Raw genomic sequence first — 22,513 nt, 5'->3', positions numbered from 1 at the left:
GGATGACCTAGTTTGACTTGGACCAGGAGTTTAAGAAAAGAAAGAAGACTTTTTAATCTTGTGGTTATAAATTAAAGTTATGTCAAATGTACCAAAATGCCCTTTAATCTTGTCGTCCTAAACATACCACGTGGAAAGTTAAAGTTAAAGTGTTGCCAAAAAAGGAAATGAGTCATTCTTTTTGAAACAGACTAAAAAGGAAATATGGTCCAAAAAGGAGGGAGTACTATTTATTAATTCCAACTAATACTTGTTACTACCTCTTCCCGGAAAGTTCGAATTCTAATTCGAGTTACGAAATTGATATGAAAGAACGATTTATTTTTAATGAGTTATAAATAACCGAATCAACGACAAATTTTAATATGCGATTAGTGGATTGTCTTGCCTATATTGTTATTTTGCTGTTGTTGATTGTTATCAATTATGTTATAAGGTTATTTTTTAACAAAATATATTCACTATAAATAGATAGTACAAATTTATGGGTTTTTTAAAAATGGTTTTTAAAACTTATGAATATAAATCATATTTTTTGAAATAGTCAAATATTCTTGAAAAAACTTAGGGCCAAACATATGATATAATTTGACAAAAACTTGACCCAAATATTATTTGCCAAGAAAATTTGATTACTTGAAGCCAAATGCAAGCTTCAATGTAAGACACAAAACCAATTATATTAACACAAATATGCCTATAATAGCATTAGAGCCTATCACCCAGTCACTCACATTGGACGCAAGGTTCACTTGCTGTGAAAAGAGCAACATGATAATATTATTTCCTTTAGTCAAATTTACTTTTGGCTTAGCATGTGTTATTTTTTTCAATTTTATTTCAAAATTGAGTTACATGATGGTCTAATTTGTCACACCCAAAACAATTGTCATTTTTCTTGAAAGTCTGATTATTGGATCTGAATTTGTAATTAAATTCTTTTTTATACCCGATGCTTTTATTGTGAGACATTATCTTTCAAAATATTGAGTTTCGTAGCAATTTTCTTTGTTTTATCAGAAATTGATTGATTTTCTCCAACTCAAATTTCTTAAATAGTTTGTGAAACTCGCTGACACGACCTTAACGTATTTCTCTACTGTTATTTTTCATTTGAAAAAGGTATTAATAGTAAACTTTGACTTGGTAGCATATTCATTAGTACATTTAGCAAGGGACGAGTCTAAATTTTTTATTAATTCTTTATTAAAATAATATACATTGAACAATTTATTAAAAAGATATTTAACATAACATGCTTACATATCTTATTAGCATAAATTCATTGATTTAGTTCATCAAAATAAATTCATCAAAATTTAAATTTGTTGCAGCAGATGCCACACCATACATGCATGTCAAGAGTAGAGAAATATGTACGTGTTATCTCTTAAAATTTTATCCACTAAAAATTTTCACCTTTAAAATATCGAAAAAGTGTTTTGATCAATTGTACGAAAGCACAATAAAAATAACATCATAAGATGTTTGTGCAAGTATTGTTAGTAATAGTAGCACATTGATCATTTTCATAATCCACGATAACAAAATAATATCCTTAGCTAAAGATATGCTCAACCATCTTCCAATGTATTCAATCAAAAATTAGAAATGATTGTCAAGTGATAAAGTCAATTGTCCATTAAAATAATTTAATCTATATAAACTCAATTTTGAACGTTAGCTATTACTTCCTCTGTCCCATTATAACAGATCACTTTCTATTTTATACTATATTTAAGAAATCATAAATAAAATGATTATTTTGACTAATTTGCCCTTAATCTATACCGATGATATTGAATTACTAATAGAACCAACTAAGATTCTTCTCGAATCAGTTAGTTGTTATGAAGTTTTCTAGATGTTGTTAATGTAGTGAAGGCAGTGGCACGTGAATAATGTGAAGTATGTGAAGTTAGTAAGAATTTTCAGCATTAATGTTTTCTAAGAGATACAAGTGTATTAGATAGTGTAGAAAAATAAGCTCAGATTCTAAAGCTAGCTTGTAATAGAAAAAAGTTCTTTCAATTTCAATGAAAAGGTTTCATGATTTATTGCTTTGTAGAGTTTAGAAAGTTTTCATGGTATCAGAGCTCTGATCAACGGCAAAACTAAGAAGAAGACGAAGTCAGATCCTTGAAGTTTCGAAGGTTAACAATGGTGGAAACACAGACAGTAGAAACAGAGATTGATCCGCACACAAATCACAATCATCCTCTTCATCTACAAGCTTCAGATACTCCTGGAGTTGCATTGATTCCTATGAAGCTCACCGGACCAGAGAATTATGGTGTATGGAGTAGATCGATGCGTCTAGCACTTCTAGTCAAAAACAAACTTAGATTTGTTGATGGCACATGTGCTTAGAGTTCATACAAAGGAAACTTAGCAATTAGATGAGAGAGGTGTGATGATGTTATGCTATCATGGATCAGTGCAACATTAGCTCCAGAATGATGACAAGCATTGTTTATGCTTCTAGTTCGAAGAAGATCTGGAACGATTTCAAGGAAAGATTTGATAAATTGAATTTGACCAGAACTTTCCATCCGTGGAAGGAGATCATCATGATTCATCAAGGTACTGATTCTGTAACTTCTTATTACTCAAAGATGAGAGATCTATGGGATAAAAAGGATGTAATGGTACCATATCCTTCTTGTGATTGTGTGGAGTCAAGTTTTAATGTTGAACATGTTAAACAACAAAGACTGCTACAGTTCTTAGTAGGACTGAATGAAAGTTATGCACAAGTTAGATGTTCTATTCTACTTAGTGCAACTATTCCTAGCGTTAATCAAGCTTATGCAATGGCAATTCAAGAGAAAAGTCAAAGGAGATTAGGACAAACTGGAGGTGGTAATGATCATTTAAACAATGATGGCTGGTAGAACTAGACAACCACATAATTTTCAAACACAAAATCACAATTTCCAAGCTAGGAAACCTCAAGGTTAGAACTCACATGGAAAGAGGTCAGGACTGATCTGTGAGCACTATGGATTCAAAGATCACACAAAGGATACCTGCTATAGAATTGTAGCTTTTCCAACTGATTTTAAAAGCACGAGGAAGTCATCAACAAATGAGGATACTATGCCTCATGCCAATGTCTCGGCAGTAACTTCATCAGGTTTAGAGAAAAATGAAGGACCTGGTTCTAAGTTCTACTTTCCAAGAGGAATCTTTACTAGAGAGCATTGTGATCAATTACTCAGCATGATGGATCCACCAACAGGAACTTGCAAGGCTAATGCTCTAGCAGGTAAGCATGATCTACCTAGTAATGTTAATGATGATGTTAGATGGATAATCGATTCAGGTGCTACACATCATGTAACTTACTATAAGAGTCTGCTAGGTGAATGTAGAAAATTATCAGACTCACATCACAACAAGGTTCAGGTACTAACAGGAAATAGAATACATGTAGATCATATTGGAGATGCAGTGATTTTGGGAGATTGTAAGATTAAAAATGTTCAGCATGTACCAGACTTCAGATTCAATTTATTATCGGTATCAAAGTTGACCAGGGATTTGAGGTGCATGGTGTCTTTTTATCCTGACTTCTGTGTAATGTAGGCTCTATGTACTGGAGAGGTGATTGGGATTGGTAAAGAGGAAGAAGGTCTGTATATCCTGAAGCATAGACATGAAGTTACACCTGTAATTGGAGCTGCTCTAAAAGAGAAGAATTCAGTAGAGCATAGATTGTGGAATCTTAGGTTCGGTCATCCTTCAATAGAAGTAATGAAGCATTTTTCAATGTTGAAGAATATAGTTGATGAAAATGTGCAGACTGATTATATGATTTGTCCACTGCAAAGCAATGTAGGCTTAAATTTCCTTCTAGTATCACTCAGACTTCTAAGATGTTCCAGCTTGTTCATTTAGATGTCTGGGGACCTCATAAAGATCCCACTTATGATAGAAAACATTATTTTCTGACTGTTGTAAATGATTTTAGCAGATTCACATTGATCACATTATTACAATCTAAGAAGGATGTAATAGTTGTGCTGAAAAGTTTTATAGCCATGATTTGTAATCAGTTTGATTGTTCAATGAAAATTCTGAGGTCTGACAATGGTACTGAGTTTTTTAACAATTAAATCTCTGATTTACTATCTTCATTAGGTATTATACACCAAAGTAGTTGTCCTTATACACCACAACAGAATGGTGTTGTTGAAAGGAAAAATAGACATATTTTAGAAGTTGGCAGAGCCTTGAAATTTTAATCTCATGTGCCTAGAAGGTTCTGGGGTGATTGTGTACAAACAACAGTATATTTAATCAACAGACTGCCACTGATGTATTAAAAGGGTGTTATCCTTATGAAGTGTTGTTTGGGAGATCACCTAGCCTAGATCACATTAGAGTGTTTGGTTGTTTATGCTATGCTAGTGTGTTGCCTAGAGGAGGAAAGTTTGAGGCCAGATCAAAATTATCAATGCTATTGGGGTTCTCTACCGCACAAAAAGAGATACAAGTTGTATGACTTAGATTATCAAAGTGTGTTTGTTAATAGGGATGTTGTATTCAAGGAGAGGGTACTTCCTTTTAAGGATTTGCAGTCTGACAGTGAAGGTCCACATTCGTAGTTTTTACCCTTCTCAGATCACATAGATGGAGCTCCTACTCAAGATTCATATATTGATGTTGATTTGCAATTGCCAGACCTATGTCATTCTATTGAATCCCCTGCAAATGTCACAACATCTGGTTCAGACCCTGCTGTAGAAGTAGTTTCTCCACAAACTTCTGTAGATTCACTGCAAGCAAAAGATGTGTTTCTAGTTGCTTCCATACAAGAGGTGCCACAAGCCAATGTTGGCCCAAGGAAAACACAAAGATCATGCAAACCACCTCTGTGGCTCAAGGATTTTGTTGTGCCTAAGAAGGATAATCCTCACTAATCATGTTTGTTATGACAATATGTCTCCAGGTAATCAAACTTACTTACATGCTTTTTAAACAACTGTAGAAACTCAATCTTTCAAAAAATCCTCTCAAGACAAGCTGTGGATGGATGCCATGCAGCATGAATCCTAGCGTTAGAAGACAATTACACTTGGACTATCGTTGAGTTGCCACCAGGTGAAAAGGCCATTGGTTCAAAGTGGGTGTACAAGATTAAATACAAGTCAAATGGTGAAGTGGATAGGTACAAAGCTTTACTAGTTGCAAAAGGATTCACTCAAAGAGAAGGCCTTGATTATCATGACACCTTCTCTCAAGTTGCAAAAATGGTTACCATCAGAACAATTTTAAGTCTGGCAGCTTCAAATGGATGGGATCTCTCTCAAATGGATGTCAATAATGCCTTTTTACAAGGTGATTTAGTTGAAGACATTTACATGGAACTTCCTCTTGGCTTCCAGAAGAGGGGAGAAAATAAAGTATGTAAGCTAAGGAAGTCACTCTATGGTCTCAAGCAGGCATCACGACAATGGAACATCAAGTTTACTGATGCACTATTGTCAACAGGTTATATTCAAAGTGCCCATGACCACTCTTTATTCATTAAAAGGGAGGGACATGACATGGTTATGATTCTGGTATATGTTGATGATCTTTTAATCACTGGAAATAGCTCTCAAATGATTCAAGAGGCAAAAGTCACACTGCATAGGAATTTTAAAATGAAGGAATTGAGAAGTCTCAAATAATTCTTAGGGATAGAAGTTTTGAAGTCAAAAGAAGGGATATTATTGAATCAAAGGAAGTATGCCTTGCAACTCATTTCAGAAGTTGGATTAAGTGGATCAAAGGTTGCAAATACTCCTTTAGAATTCAATCAAAAGCTAACTAGTCTAGAATATGATCAACACATTGGGAACACTACTGATTCTGCTGATACAGAATCGGAAGACATCATAGCATACCAAAGGTTAATTGGGAAGTTATTATATTTGACGATTATCAAACCTGATAATTGTTTTAGTGTACAGGTGTTAAGTTAGTTTATGCAACATCCAAAAATCTCACATTGGGAGGCTGCATTGAGGATTATGAAGTATGTTAAGAATTACGCAGGCCTTGAAATTTTGCTTAAAAGGGGAAAAGGTCCTCTTGAGCTCACTGGATATTATGATTCTGATTGGGCCTCATGTCCCAACACACGTAGATCAGTGACAGGATATATAGTAAAACTTGGTGATTCCTTGATCTCATGGAAGTCTAAAAAACAGCAAGAAGCTCTGCTGAAGCAGAGTACAAAAGTCTACCAGCCTTGTTGCTGAATTGGTATGGCTATTAGGGTTACAATCTTTCATGAATGCACAAAGCACATAGACATTGATTGTCTTTTCATTCGAGAAAAGGTGAAGTCCAATTTCATTAGCCCCAAGTATCTTTGCACCATTATGCAACCTGCAGATATACTTACTAAAGGTGTGGGGGTTAGACAACATCATCATCTTTTGAGAAAACTTGGTGTGCTAGATATATTTCACCCTGCAATTTGAGGGGGTGTATTGAATTACTAATAGAACCAACTATTATTCTTCTAGAATCAGTTAGTTGTTATGAAGTTTGTTAGATGTTGTTAATGCAGTGAAGGCAATGATACGTGAATAATGTGAAGTATGTGAAGTTAGTTAGAATTTTCAGCATTAATGTTTTCTATATAAAGAGATACAAGTGTATTAGATGGTGTAGAAAAATAAGCTCAGATTCTAGAGCTAGCTTGTAACAGAAAAAGTTCTTTCAATTTCAATGAAGAGGTTTCATGATTTACTACTTTGTAGAGTTTAAAAAGTTTTTTCAGATGAATATCAAGATAATTTAAGATGATATAGGGTATACAATAAGAATAAGTATTCCCAAGTGGGTAGAGCAAGAGTACAAATGAATTAATGAAGTATTTAATGAACTCTTTGGAAAGATAAATTCCAGGAACTTTAATTTTGTTTAAGCTTAAAAAGAAAAATTATGGAATATTAATTATAGGGTAAAATGAGAAAAAATCAATTAATTTCTTGATTTAGTATGTGATCAAATAATTTGGAACAAGTATTTTTAGAAAGGTGATAAGTTAATATGGGACCGAGGAAGTGTGATATACTTCCTCTGTCCCTAATTACTCGTTCATTTTGACAAATCAAGAAAAGACAAAATGTTTTTACCTATTATTGTCACGCCCCGAGCTACCGCTGAGAAACGGACACGGAACCTAGGACCACAAGTGATCCCAAGCTAACCCTGCTGGCGTGATCATGAGCATACTAGAGATAATAAACTGATGCGGAAGCTAAATCATAATTAAATCTGAAAAGATGGGGAATACCCATATGCTAAAACTGAGATATATGAAAAACCGATGAGTTTAATACAAAGAAATATTACTCACTACTAAGCTGAAACAAACTGTCTGAAATAAGCCTCTAAACTGGACTAGAAATACTGGGACAAGCCCCAGCTAAATCTAGCAAAAACTGAAACTAAATGACTAAAGACTGAAATGACACTCATGACTGTTGTCCTCGGAGAATGAGGACTCACCACTGAATCTGCTGAACTGGAGATCGAAAATTGACCTATGCGTGATCTGGATGCTGAGAACCTGAACCTACATCACGAGAAGATGTAGCGCACGTATACGTCAGTACTTGAAAGGTACTGAGCATGTATGATAAAGTAAAGCTGAAATAAAACATAACTGAACAAGCATAAAAGCAAGTATAATAATCTGACATGATAAACTGAATTCTGAGCTAACTGGATGCAATGACCAATTTATAACATGCTGAAACTGAATACTAAATATACTGATAAATGGTCAATGCAAAGAGTCTGACTGAACTGTGGGAGAATTAATAACCGATAATAAAACCACATAAGCTAAATGTGGAGTCCGATGTATACGCCCCATCGAGAGGAGCCAATATACCCTGCCAGAGGTATAAAGGCATGCTGGCGTGATCACTAAACTGATTGTCCACAGAAAGGACTTACAACCTACTTGGCTAGTAGTTCTGGGACTATTTGGGTACGCTGAACCTTAGTCCAACTCGGTATTATGCTACTCCCATGAATTTTGTAAATTTACTAGTTATGTCTGAGTTTCTGTAAATACTGGATAGCTCGAAACTGAACATGCAAACTGAGAATGCAACAATTAATCTGGTAATTATGCATTTATAACTGAGGCATGTATATCTGAACTGTCTGAAATATCTGACCTAGCATTTGTAATTCAAGGACTAAAGAAATACATAGCAAGGTTTATGAAATTCATGCGATAATCTGAGTAATAACATGATAATCTGATTTGGAACATATATTTAACTAAATCATGAAGTTCTATCAAAGTTCTAGAAACCCTAGATTTAATCATGATAAGAGAATCAAGAATCTAACTGAAAACTAGGGACCCAATGGGTGAAAGGAACCCACTAGTCAAAACCCACATACCTGGTGATGAAATCCACGAAAAAATACTTAAGTTTCGGGGCTGAAACTTGTGATGTTCTTGAACTAGGGTTCTTGAGCTTTTTCTCCTCTATTGCTTCTAATTTTCTAGGTTTTGATTTAATGATTTGACTTGGATATGTTTCAATTATATTTCTAGGCTTAAACTAACTAAAATATGATGATTTAGGGTCAAAAAGACGTAACTTAGGGTTTAAACGGAGTGAGAAAGGTCAAAAAGACCCCTGAGAAAGTTATTGTCCGGCCAAACGACGGCAGGACTGACGGTCCGTCGTCTGATCGACGCCCCGTCGTTGGGTTTGTCATCAGGGCCTTTACTAAAATAGGCATAACATTTTACTCGAAGGTCAGAGTTTAGCAAGGTTGGTGGCTATGGAAAGCTAATTCAATTATATATCTGTGGGTAGGTCATGGGACACCTAATTCAATTTGTGCTAAGAGTTATGACCATTTGAAGTTGACCCAACTGCATTTCCCCTTAACTGTTTTCAAATTTTCCACCTACTGACCGTGCTGGTCATCCGTAGCTCTTGTCAGAGAGTGGGTTAATGGAGGTCACGATGGACGGTCACAGACTGTGGACCGTTGTCTGACCTACGGACCGTCGGTCCGTCCGTCGATCAAGACTTAACCAATTTTTCCCGGCTGAATTTTTGGGAGTTTCTGATCCCATCGACGGTTGTGCAGGACGGACCGCCGTCTGTCCAACGGACCGTCGATGCCACCGTTGGTTGCACCTGCAGATTTTTCTGAAAAAAATTGATTTTTGATCTATTTTGGCTAGGGGTTGTTACAATTATACTCTCAATTAATTATTTTAAAAAATATAGAAATTTTTGAAAATCTTAATTAAGGGGTAAAATGGTAAACTCATTATGTCAATAATTACTTTCTTAATAGATGCGTCAATTTAAAAATGGACAAATAATTATAGACAAATAGAATATAACAAAAAATAATGACAAATTAATATTAGGGAAAATTGTATATAATGGCAAACTAATAAATCAAATTAAATGTCATTACCACACTTTAATTTAATTGTACCCTGTAGCAAACTGTTTGTCAGTCACCTCTCTCCCACAAACTCTTGCTCGCCACTCTCCCTCTCACGCTCTATCTCTTTCACTCTCCCTCTCACTTTTTTACAAACACAAGTGTGTAAAATATGTTTCTGTTTGTATAAAGCAAAAAAGTTTGTATGTATACATATATTTTTGTTCCCCTTTCTCAGATCTTGCTCGCCACCCTCGCCTCTATTGCTTATACAAACAAAAACGAAATGTATAAATTGCGTTTCTGTTTGTATAAAGTGAGAGAAAATTGTATATACACTTGCAAATACATATATCTTCGTCCTATACACTTATAATTATACAATACAAATATTTCACTGCCGAATTTTCTTTTGTCTTTCTCTCTTTCTCGTTTTATACATACACTAATTATACCATTGATTTGTATACAACTGCTTTCTTTTGTATATGTATAGCGAATTATACAATTGGTTTCTTTGTATATGTATAGCGAATTATACATATTTATGTTTGCTATGAAGCGCAATTATGCAAACTTTGCTATAACATCCAAATATGAATTTTGTGTTTGATATATGTGAAAGTTGCTCTTAGTATTATCATTAAAGCTAATAAATACAGATATTATTAACTTCTTTGACTAAAATTAATCGCAAATATAATTTTATTCATTTTGAGATATTTACAATATGTTTCTTCAAAAACCATTAATACTACAATAACTTTGTTTGGTAAACTATTTTAAGGTAGGAAAAACCACATATATACCAATTGATACAATTGTTGCATCTACTCAAAAGAATACTCCATCAAAACTCTTAAAAGGACTGAAAAAATATGTGACCAACACATCATTACAATTTTTTAATTATTGCGTATTAACAAAAGAGCAACATTCTATAAGCAAGAGTTTCTTGTAGAATTTGCAATTGGAATTCAATATATAACATAGGTTAAGAAGCTTTTGATTACTGAATAAAAGTAAATTTGGATGAGGATGTGAAAGATATTTAGGGGTCAAGAACGAATAATATCTTTTTTTGTCTCATTTGGTATTCGGTATTTATATTGAAATTTTTTGATTAACTTCGAATAATTTTGCAGGGTCCACATTGGTGCTGACGCTCCTAATAAGATTTTCTTCATACTCAAGACTCAAATTCGAGACCTCTAATTTAGGTTAAACCACCTACACCATTACATCACAATCCATATTAATAGATAAATGTGTTAGATTGGCCGCTAATGGACAATTAATTCAACTATATATTTATTAAGAAAAAAAAATTAAAAGTACAAATATAATATTGTAAGCAACAAGAAAGGTAAATAATTTAAAGCTAAGTCTAGAGGGTGGCGAGGTGACTGAAATTATCCTTGGAGCTCATTTGGTACAAAGAACAAGAGATAAATAGTATCGAGATTGCTTTAAAAATGAGTTTATCTCATACTCTATACGTCCCTATGTACTTGTTTCCTTTTGAATTGACACATATTAAAAGAAAATAGTGATTGACATAGTGAATATATTTTATCCCTATTAATCATGAAGTGGATGAAATAAAAGTGAGAAAATTGTATAAAATAACAAATTACTAATTCAAATTAACTGGTATAACCACAGTTTGATTTAATTATAACCCGTAACAAACAATTGTCATTCACCTCTCTCCCTAAACTTCTCGCTCGCCACTCTCCATTTCTTGCTGTCAGTCTCTCCCTCACCTCTATCACTTTATACAACCACAAATATATAAAATGTGTTTGTGTTTGTATAAAGCGAGAAAAAAATATACACATATTTTCGTTCACCTCTCTCCCCAGAGAATCTCGCTCGCCATTCTCTCTAATCTCGCTCGCCTCTCTCATTTTTATACAAATACAAATGTATAAATTGTGTTTTGTTTGTATAAAGTGAGGGAAAATTTTATATACAAATACAAATACATATATTTTCGTCATATATACTTATAATTATACAAATATAGATTTTCTCCTGCCTAGTTTTCTTTTGTTTTTCTCTCTTTGTCAATTTATACAAACACATATTAGAACAATTGATTCGTATATGTATGTCAAAATATACTTATAAATAGCCATACTCGTATATGTATACCGAAATATACATATTAATAGTCATATTCATTTATGTATACCGAAATATACATACTAATAGCCATATTCATATATGTGTACCGAAATATACATATTAATAGTCATAACAAACATAAAATTTGCTATGAAGCACAATTGTACAAACTATACATAAATATGAATTTTATGTTTGCTAAACCTAAAGTTTACTCATTAAAAATTTAAAAGATTTTCAATGTTTTAATAATTGATTAAGGATATTATTGGTAAAAAAAGTTATCCTTTCTTATTGTCAAAAATCAAAACGAACAAGTAAAAAAAAATTAGATAAATAATTAGGTATATTTAACGAAGTAAAATCACAAAATAACTTATTTTGAAATTGTAATGTTATTTTTATCCCATATTGAGAGTGGGATAACAATCCGTTTATAAAAAAATACTCTAAGGGAGTATGATTGCAATTATGATAGAAACTTTGGGGGCAATGTTAGATTTCAACATTTACACTCTTCTTCTCCCTTTCTATTGAGATCCAAATATGGAAGTTGCTCTATGAGTATTCCAAGAAAACCTCAAAAAAAGAAGGAAAGAAGAAAGATGACATAACTGAAGAGTGAACAAATCATATGGCACAACCTAAGAAAACCCTGAAAAATTTCATCCCACTTTTCATTCTCCTCTCTCTTTCTGTTATTTTCCTTTTCTCTTACCATCCTACAAACTTGAATTCCACCAAATCTTTCTCCTTTAACCCAAACACCCCTCAAACCCATCAAAACTTCACTTTTTTAATCAAAGTTCTCACCTTTAACCGTCTTGAGTCCCTCTCTAGATGTCTCAGTTCACTTTCCAAAGCACATTATGACAACCATGTTGTTCATCTCCATGTCTACATTGATCACTTTCAAGATTCCCCAAAGGGGTATGTGGAAATCGACCAAAAATTGAATCTTTCGAAAAGTATTCTTGATTTTGTTGATGGGTTTTCTTGGAAATATGGGGAGAAGTTGGTTCATTATAGGGCTTCTAATGCTGGACTTCAGGCTCAGTGGTTGGAGGCGTGGTGGCCTAGCTCTGATGATGAGTTTGCCTTTGTTGTGGAGGATGATCTTGAGTTGTCACCTCTTTATTTTCGGTTCTTGAAGAGTTTGATTGACAATTATTATTATAACGAATCCAACTTTAGTCCTATGATTTATGGGGCTTCCTTGCAGAGGCCTAGGTTTGTACCAGGTACTTAGTTTCTTTTCATTGCTATTACTTTTAAAGGATATTAGTGTTCTTAACTTTTGTAGATGAAATGATTTCTCTATGGTAATCTGTATTTGAGTATGCTGTAGTTATATTTCTGTGCACTTCTGGTAGTTAAGTAGTAGCTATACTTTGATTAGATGTAGGTTGTTAATACTTTTGTCTCAATCATTTTTTTTTTTTTATTGTTCTACCACATTGTTAGCCCACTTGATGTTTTACCGGAGTTATTACGTTTGGCTGATTCATAATGAAATTGCAATTGCATTTTGTCATTCCAGTATGTCGATGTATACTTCTAGCAAATTACATTTTAGGTTAAGAAGAGAAGTGCATATTGGTTCCTGTTCAATGAATATAAGCAATCTATTATCAGGTATGATGGAGGGATCGTATGAGGTTACAACAACAAACCCAGTGTAGTCCCAAAAGCAGGGTAAGGGTAGAGTGTACGCAGAATCGCAGACCTTACTCTACCTTGAGGAGGTAGAAAATTGTTTCCAGAAGACCCTTGACTTGAGTAACGAACATCAAAGCAGCTAAAAGAAAAATATAGAAGTAAAGAGGGCAAAGAAAATAATAGGAAAAACATCACATAACATTCAAAAGAGGAGCAATAACCATAACCAACAAATGGAATAACTGAAATAGTGAATAACCAGTAACAAAAGTTGTAAGATAGGCAACTACAAGACAAATGCTACTATTACTGGTATAAACACGAAAACAGGTACAATCCCCGCCTCCCACATTTGATCCTTGGCCGATCGCACCCAACCTTCTTTTTATGCTGCAACTTAGTCTCTTAACTCATCGCCCGGAGCATGTGTCGGGTTGTAAGATTCTCAGTCGGGATAACCTTGCAAAGACCTCTATCACCCTTCTAAGGAGTAAGTAATCTATTTGGGTCTTAGCTAAAGTACTCTGAGGTAAGATTCATCTGAGTGAAATAATCTTCCCGCTGTAAGTTGTCCTTGGATAATGAACTTGTCATTGTGGAAAGAAATGAAATTAAGTTGTAAACAGCTATCAGTATCATAAATACTTATCACATATAATTATGGTGTCTGAGCTAGCTTTCGCGCACCTCGACTAATTCCACGAATACCTGCCACCTTCCACCAGCACCAGGTAACCCTGTCCACCAAGGCTAGGGCAGATGGGAAAAATCACCTAGTGTTTTTTTGTCTTTGCTGAATTTTGAACTGAGACCTCAGGATTCACAACCACTTGGCTACACCCTTGGGTGCCTGTTAATGGTGTTTAGTATGATATGATGTCATGTTTGGTCTAAAAGGCTGCAGAGAAGAAATTGGGGATTGATACGAATGAAGGAGTTAATTCATTTATTTTTTTATCAGGTAACAGATTTCATTGATAATGGCTAACATGGCCGTATACAAGAGTTATACTAAAAAGGAGAAACCTACAAAATATAATTCTCTCCAAAAGACACCCAATCCTCTATACAAATAGTAACTATATGGGTGCACCAAAAGACAATAAGGGATCAAAGACTGCTTCTCAATTGAGCAAAGCTCATCTCTACCCCTTTAAAAGCTCACATATTCCTCTCTTTCCAAATTTACCCCATTAGCGAAAGAGGTGTAACATTCCTTGGTTAATTCATTTGTATATCTCTAATTTCTCTTTGACACCACAATCTCTGCACAAGATCCTGCTATCTCTCTTTCACAATCTCCACATGATTTTGACATTTTGTTTTTCATTGGATAAGATTAAGATATTGATTTATGTGAAGGGGGAAGTAATGTTAACTACATATATCATAACTGAGAATAAGGCAACGTGCAGAGTTGACACCTACTCATTGGTCTGCAGTAAGACATAATTTTGTGTTGGACCTGTTCTGATGCTATCTAATATCATCCTTGATTGTTATGGATTACTCATGCATAAAGTGGAATGCTGTATAAACTATACCTTTCCCTTAATACAAACACACATCTGAAGTTGTGTTTAACGACTCTTTTCGAATGAAACTTTCAAGGCCTTAATTCTGAACGCTTTCTGAATGAAACTTTCAAGACCTCCTTTCTGAATGTGACTTTGAAGACCTTCTTTCCGGGGGGATCTCTTCAATTTAATAGAAGAAAGGATATCCTCGGGAAAGTATAACAATCAAAAACTATTTGACATTCACTATCAAAAAGAGATAAAATGATGAAGAAAGAACATAGTTGAAAAATCAACCCCTTTAAACACTGCTTTGCTTCACGACAAAAGTGATCTTTCCCTCTTGCGGAAGCCGTATCTCACTTTAAAAAGAGAGTCTCGACGTGGCAGTGTAAACTTAGCTCCAAAATTGGGCTAGTCGCTGGCTAGAGGTGACCGCGTTATCAGACCGGAGGCAGTCGAGAACGCTATCTAACATATTCACAATAATGGTGGACTAAGAGATAAAGAAGTGGAATGCATATGAACACCTTCTCTCTGGAGGCCTCTGGTGGTGGATGATGAATAATCGCTTTGGAATAGCTTAAACTAAGAGCAAGCAAAGCAATACCTGACCAATTCCCCGGTATTTTTTTCATTCTTAAAAGCCTTCTTTCATAGATAATCAGTAATATTCCTCTCGCATCCATTGTAGATTTCGCACGCATCCCTTCTATTTCTTTTTCTAACACTAAGACCGTATATATGTACTCATTAGTTTGCCAAAGCCCTTTGCTTCAAGAAACTCAATCAAGACTAGTGCTATCTGTGGTTCTTCTGTGGAAGTTCAAGCTTTGAAACTCATTTCCAACATCCCTTTCAATGCTTAACTAATAGGAGAAGATAGACGCAGACAGAAGTAGCGTCTGTTGCTATTTAATTCCCTTCCACTCCTATAGCTCTGATTATAAATGCTCTTCTTTTCAGAGGAGTTATTCTTTGCCTCGACGCTGTGAGAGCTTTCGGTCCTTGAGTATGAGTACTCCTAGACTATTAGTTTTTTCTTGTTTTTTCCTATTTGGAGAAAACTTAACTATCGATGCCCTTAATTATCAGAATATGATTTGTGACCCTTGAGTTAGTTATTATCCTCTCTGTAACACTTTGCTTTGAGATATATTGGCTCGTTGTAATTATAATCATCAAAGTACAAATCAACCTTATAGTCTTTTGGGCTACCCAGATGCTGTTGTTAATGTGCTTCTATGTCCATAGAATCATGGGTGTTTCTATGTCAATAGAATCAGGGGATTTTTGAATGTTTGTCTGTTATTATGTTGATGAAACTCTCATGTGGAGAACTTAAATAAATGCGTGTCATGCTTTTCCAATTTGGTATTTGAAATAACAGAGATCAATTGCTAGTTGTTTGCGACTAGCCCTTCAACACTCTTAACATCCCACATTTTGGTGTATAGGGGGCCTCCCCGAATAGTGTAATTTCCATCAGCCATCCTGTATGCTTCATGAAATTTAGAATACCCTAAAACCTACTAAGTTTTTTTTTTTCACTGAAGAATACGTGCCCATCATTGTTGTTTGAAGGTGTATGTGTTGCTTGGATATTGGATACTTTTATCCTCTGGAAATTTATCATTCTTAACATCCTCTATAACAATCTCTAACAGTCATGTGCTACTCGTATATCCGCTTGATATAACATGGTTTTGGCTAATAGGTAAACATGGAAACAAGATGCAGATTGATGACCGAACTCAACTTTTCTTGTACCAGTTGGTTGGCACCTGGGGTCAGCTTCTGTTTCCAAGACCTTGGAAAGAATTCCGCATATGGTATGACACACACAAGGCCAAGGGATTGAAGCCATTTCTTGATGGGATGGTAGTGTATTGCCTGAATTTTCTCTTCTCGTTGCATTTTTTAGTGAAGATAATGACAAACCTGTTAAGATTAACTATTACTCTTACTGTAAAATGTAATTTGCTTGTAGGTGACAACAGGATGGTACAAAAAGATGGGGGAAAAAATCTGGACACCTTGGTTCATTAAATTCATCCATGCCCGCGGTTACTTTAATATTTATACCAATCTTTTGCATGAGCGAGCTTTTAGTGTGTCCCATCGTGATGCTGGTGTTAACTATGGGAAATCAGCTGGGCCAGATTCTTATTTAGTGGATGAGAAGTCTTTTGATATCAACCTTTTGAAGATGCAGTCTTTGCACAGTCTGAGGTGGTATGATTTCTGTTTCAAGGAAGTTTCTCCTGGTAGAATTGTACGCAGTTCTGATGATCTGGTGACTGTTCTTCACTATGTTCAGAAATCGAGGACTATACTATTTGTGAACCTACAACAGGTGTCAGAGTCAATTATTAGGAATCTTCTCTGCCACTTTGAAATATTGAATATCCAAAACTATGTCTTATTGGGTCCACAGTCCTCTTTCCTACTTGATCTTGCAAGAAGGGGTCATCCTGTGATTGACACAGACCAATTTTTTGACAGTATTAGGTTACAAAACTCGATTAACTTTGACGAATCACACGAAAAGTTGGGCAAAGAGATTGTTGTGAAGGCCCACGTAGTTAGAAAGTCCTTGGAACTTAAATACAACACATGGGTTGTGGATAGTGACGTGATTCCTCTCAGCAGTGATTCATTTCTTCATTCGTATGATTTGGCTAATGACTTTCTTTTGGGGAAGAACTTTAAACTTGTCTTCATACAAAATTCAGCTTCTGCTTTAAAAATTTGGGTCGATAATGTTTTGGACAAAGTTGTTGCCTCAGTTGCCTCTTTAAAGACTAGAGGTTCAATTGCCACAGAGGGAAATTTTGTAAATCTAGTTGAGAAGTTACTGGAACAAAAGAAAGCTACTTTTAACAGGGTTGATGAAACTGATTTTAGTTTGAACATCAGTTTTACGGATGCTAACAAAACCTCTTCAAGGAATGGAAAGAAGTTTGCCTTTTGGTCACCTGAAATGCGTTCAGAAAAGATACAAAAACGACTTGAAGAGTTTGCTATGTGGGTTGTGGATAGTGATTTATCGTGTAATGCAGTTGTTTGTCATCCATCATAGCATATGGAGGTGTTTATCTGTGTATCTATCGTATACTTATGATGTCTGCCTATAGTTTGATGGATTTTACATGTTGATACTGAAGGCAGGAAGATCAGAGAAGAACAAAAAAAGGCTCACTCTTCAGGAATTATCGCTGATATCAGACATGTTTTGTAAACCATCATCAGTTTAAGGTAATCGTCCCGAGTCTGAATTAACAAAGGATGATCTGTTTTTCTCTTCTTGGCTGAAATGATTCTATTAGCTTATTGGTGGAAAAGGAACTGTAAGAAAACTCATTTTTGACATATTGTTCCAAGTCTTGTGTAAATGTGCCAGTAGTGACATTGTGACTATTTCATATGCCAAATATGGCTATACTTATTTTTGCTGAAGATCATTTGTGTCAATCCCTGTTGGTACAATTTTTTTTTGTTTTTGTTTTTGTATCGTGAATTCCGGTTTAAACAACTTGCTGTACATAATCGATTTTCTTTGGGTGATCGGATATAATGAGAATTGTTTTGGAGGGATTTAACATAATGGTAAGAGTCCAAAACTATCAATAATAACAATAAGGTCTAACTGACCAAAGGCTAATACTAATCAACATACAGGGCCAAAACGGTCACTAGCGTAGCTATACATTTCGAACATACTAGTCTGCAAGACTCTATGAGTACAAATACTTGGCAGGACATGACAGCTCTAAACAACAAAATAGGCAAATCTCTAAGATTCTGACAATCCTTGAAAGAAGGGAATCAACCAATTTGTCGAAAAGTTAGATGTGCTATCTGATAGGATTGTCTCATTTCTTGCTCACAACTTGCGTGCATGAATGTAGTGCCTCTAGGCAAGGGCAGGAGTAAAATAAAAGTATAACACCAACCTGAGTTGTGGTGCACTGATAAGAGTGTTTCACCATTAACCAGAGGTCTCGGGTTTGATTCCTGGGTATGAAAATTTTTTTGTTGGGAGCGTCACCTCCAAATGAGCCCTGCAGTGCGCGATCCAAATTTAAGCGGAGCTCCAATTTGAGTTCCAGACATCGCGTGAAAAATAAAAATAAAAATAGAAGTATGACACTTACCTTCATGCAATAAGTAAATAGATAAACACATAGCAAATAATAACCTGATCTGACCCCATAATTTCAATAAGTTCAAATAATACACAATCACCATGAACCCTAGAAAAACAAATAGTCACTAAATACCCTTATTAACGAGTTGGGAACCAAAATAAGCCACCAAAATATAAAAATGACCAAAATAAGCCACTATTTTAGTTAGTAACTAAAATAAGCTTAGTGGAAAAAAAAGTTCCACTTTATCTAATTTTCTAAACGTTTTCCGTTAGTGTCATAACGTGTACTTTTAATGTATAACGGAACTTTTTCTTCCACTTTATAAAGTAGAAGAAAAAGTTCCACTTTGTAAAGTGGAAGAAAATCTTCCACTTTATAGAAAATTACTTTACCTTTTCACCTTCTGCTTCTTTCTTTCACTTTCATGGCTTCTATGTTACACTTGAAGATGAACATTGATGGTCCCAATCCGACAAATGAAGCGGCCCCACAACAAATAAATCAAAAATTCGGAGTAGCACAACCCGACAACATAACAATTCGTCCCTACAAATTATATAAATTAGGTATTTCTTTAACATCTCATATTTTCTTTATTTAGAATGTGTTTCATTTATCTCATCTTGTGTTAGTATAGTATTTTTGATTTAGCATTCTTTAACATCTTGATTTAGCATTCTCTTCATTTCTGCTTGTTAGTGGGACATTAAACATTTTTGAGAATGATATTTTTTTTTAAAAAAATAAAAATAAAAAATTGTTTAGAAGAAACATATATGTTCATCATACACTGTTGTTGATAATTCTCCGCCTAGCAAGAAACCTAGCGATCGGCGGCGTAAGACCAAGGGTTATCGGAACCCTAAGAGGAAACAAAGCCTTATTAAGTAGCACAACTACAGCAAGAGCAGCGACACTTGACGCCGCCAGCTCAGCAGTACGATTCCTCTGTTTTGGCGTCGGCGCCGCCACATCATCCTGATTAAAGGGTTCTTCGATAACGAACCCAGTAGAGGAAATCACTTGCTGGAGTGAATTAGGAATTTCATCTACTTTTTCTTTTGATAAACCTGGCATTCCAATTTTTTCGAACAGGGCTTCAACGTCTACATTGTTCTTGACAGCAACATAAAGACTTGTAATTGAAGCTGCTGAAACAGAGAAGTGAACACCCAATGCTACCTTTCCGTATTTCTTCAATAGCTCTCTGAATCTTCCAGCCATGTAGCAATGTCTATAAGCTTTATGATTTACCGATTGTTTACTTGTTCAAATGCTACTTCGCCAACACTATTCGGGTGAGCACTAGTGTGGTATGCATTCTATTTCATTCTGTGGCCGCGTTAATACAATTGATATTATAAACAAGAGAAGCTCAGTACGCACACATCTGAACATGAAAGCGCGCATTTCTACCCCTTTTCTGATGCTGCATCACATGCCAGCTGAAAACTTGCACATGTAGATCCCCCGGTATACTATGTTTCTACCCATCAGAGCTATATGTTATCTCAATCTCCGTTCTGCTTCGATTGGAATACTATACTAAAATATATAGGTTTCATACAACAATAACTCCTGCCATACTTCAATATCAAGCAATTTGGATCGGCTATATCACTAATCTTCATTGTTCATCTCGCTTCATTATTCAAACAAAAAAAATATCATAATGACTAATTTTCATATCGATTATGTTCTTGATATCTAGTCAGCTAATAGTGCTCAGTTGATCGCAAATAAATGCAAATAACTAATTTAGATTTCTAATTGGAATGATAACACTTATTTTCCCTCTTTCTAAATGAGGATAATTACTATTTCTGTGATTTTGTTTTAGTAATTTCTTTTGGAGTTAGCAGACTCAAGTTATTTCACAAACTTGAGCTGAAAGCCGAGAGAGTTATATCGTTATTCTTTGTTAGATTTTGATTAATAATAGGAAGCATTCTTCATGATTATGTCATAGTTAATAACTAAGAATTTTAAACATTATTTAGTTAAAATATTCTCGATCATCATATATGTTCTCACTACTTACTCAATTAGTATTTTTTTTCTTTTACTCCCCTTCAAAATTCAAAAGCTAAAACCTCGCTGAGGAACCTCGACAAATAATAAGAGGTATAATATAGAATTTCACTTTTACCGTAGAGGTCCAACAAAACTATAGAAGTAAATAAAAAGCAGAACTGTCTAGGCATTAATATGTCAAAATATAATTATATTATACGAATTAATATAATTTTTCTTATAGTATATAATGGAGCGTGTTGTGAATCCTGGGCCGATTGATCGTACACTTCTTCTCTCTCAGCATGAGCATAAATCAGAATTGTTATGGAAAGGTGAGATACCATTTAGTAACCTTATGAGGACGGTGCACATGAATGATGCCTGGAATTTATTTCGTTTGCACCGACCTCATGAACGTGTTGAGGAGATCTTACGTAGGTCGGACTGTATGATGTAGTTTGTGTGGGCAGGATGCAGTATGATCGTGCCCTTGTTACAACTATGGTTGAGCGTTGGAGGCCAGAGACTCATTGCTTCCACTTACCTTTTGGTGAGGTCACGATTACATTGCAGGATGTGCAGGTCTTGTTTGGTTTGCGCATCGATGGTGATGCTGTGTACATTCAGGATGCTACCCGCAAGATTCGTCCATGGCGTACTTTATTAGAAACACTCACAGGATGTACCATAGCACCTACTGATATGGATGGTGCGAGTCGGGTGAGGATACATAGCATTACCGGCTACTTGCGAGATCAGTTACAAGTAGATCCGATAAGAGATGCTACTCCAGTGGAACGAGTGGAGAGGATTGCTAGACTTTACATGCTTGTTATATTAGGGGGCATCTTATTTTCGAACACTTTAGAAAACCTTATTAGTTTACAATACTTGGCGTTCCTAGATCCTATCCACGATGTAGGTAAGTACAGTTGGGGCAGTGCACTGCTAGCCTACTTGTACCGTGCACTTTGTCGAGCATCTATCGGTAATGTGGTTGACATTTGCGGATTTATTCCTCTCCTTCAGGTAACTTTACTTAAGTTTTAAAATACATTCAAATGTAAAAATCTTTAACATTATACCGTACAAGAATATTTTTTCTATATTTAACTTTTTAAAATATTTAAATTACATACAAATAGTTTATTTTCTTTGCCTGCTTCTTTCGATAGAAACTTGGATTGATAAAGCACACAATGTTATTCTATTAGAAAACCTACATAGTTTTAAAAAAAGGGTCCAACCAAAGGTTGAAACTTACTTCATAATAAATATGAATAATTATTATAAAACCTACATAGTTTTAAAAAAGATTCACATACATTTTCCTACAGCTATAAAAATATATATATGTGATTATCTATTTTTTTGTTAATGATGATAATTTGATTATTTTGTGTCACGACCCAAAACCGAGCCGCGACTGGCACCCACACTTACCCTCCTATGTGAGCGAACCAACCAATCTAAACCCTAAACATTTCAATATAATATCAACAGAAAGTATGCGGAAGACTTAAACTCATTAATAAAAAGACAATTCAATAACTTCTAAAATTCAACGTCTATTATTCCCCAAAATCTGGAAGTCATCAC

The 22,513-nt window shown here is 34.9% G+C and overlaps 4 protein-coding genes across 4 annotated transcripts in view; 3 read left to right on the top strand and 1 right to left on the bottom strand.

Annotated features, from left to right (window-relative positions):
* The first annotated feature begins 12,034 nt into the window (after window positions 1-12,034).
* LOC107003020 lies at window positions 12,035-18,218 on the top strand. The gene is made up of 3 exons (XM_015201263.2): window positions 12,035-12,809; window positions 16,462-16,625; window positions 16,735-18,218. The coding sequence occupies exons 1-3, from the start codon at window positions 12,203-12,205 to the stop codon at window positions 17,824-17,826; spliced, it is 1,863 nt and encodes a 620-aa protein (XP_015056749.1). The 5' UTR covers window positions 12,035-12,202; the 3' UTR covers window positions 17,827-18,218.
* Window positions 18,219-19,398: 1,180 nt separating this feature from the next.
* LOC114074771 overlaps window positions 19,399-22,513 on the top strand; it is a 7,522-nt gene continuing 4,407 nt past the window's right edge. Inside the window, exon 1 of the mRNA XM_027912746.1 lies at window positions 19,399-19,464. The gene's annotated coding sequence lies outside the window, so the exon portion shown is untranslated. The remainder of the gene's footprint in view (window positions 19,465-22,513) is intronic.
* On the bottom strand, window positions 19,645-20,146 carry LOC107004266. Its single transcript, XM_015202498.2, has one exon. The coding sequence runs from the start codon at window positions 20,120-20,122 to the stop codon at window positions 19,682-19,684; it is 441 nt and encodes a 146-aa protein (XP_015057984.1). The 5' UTR covers window positions 20,123-20,146; the 3' UTR covers window positions 19,645-19,681.
* Window positions 21,162-21,964, top strand: LOC114074772 (serine/threonine-protein phosphatase 7 long form homolog). The gene is made up of 2 exons (XM_027912747.1): window positions 21,162-21,246; window positions 21,372-21,964. Exons 1-2 carry the CDS (start codon window positions 21,162-21,164, stop codon window positions 21,962-21,964), a joined length of 678 nt encoding a protein of 225 aa, XP_027768548.1.

Source organism: Solanum pennellii, chromosome 11 (assembly GCF_001406875.1).
Source record: "Solanum pennellii chromosome 11, SPENNV200".
In the NCBI taxonomy this organism is placed as follows: Eukaryota; Viridiplantae; Streptophyta; class Magnoliopsida; order Solanales; family Solanaceae; genus Solanum; species Solanum pennellii.
This window is presented reverse-complemented; position numbering and strand designations above follow the sequence as displayed.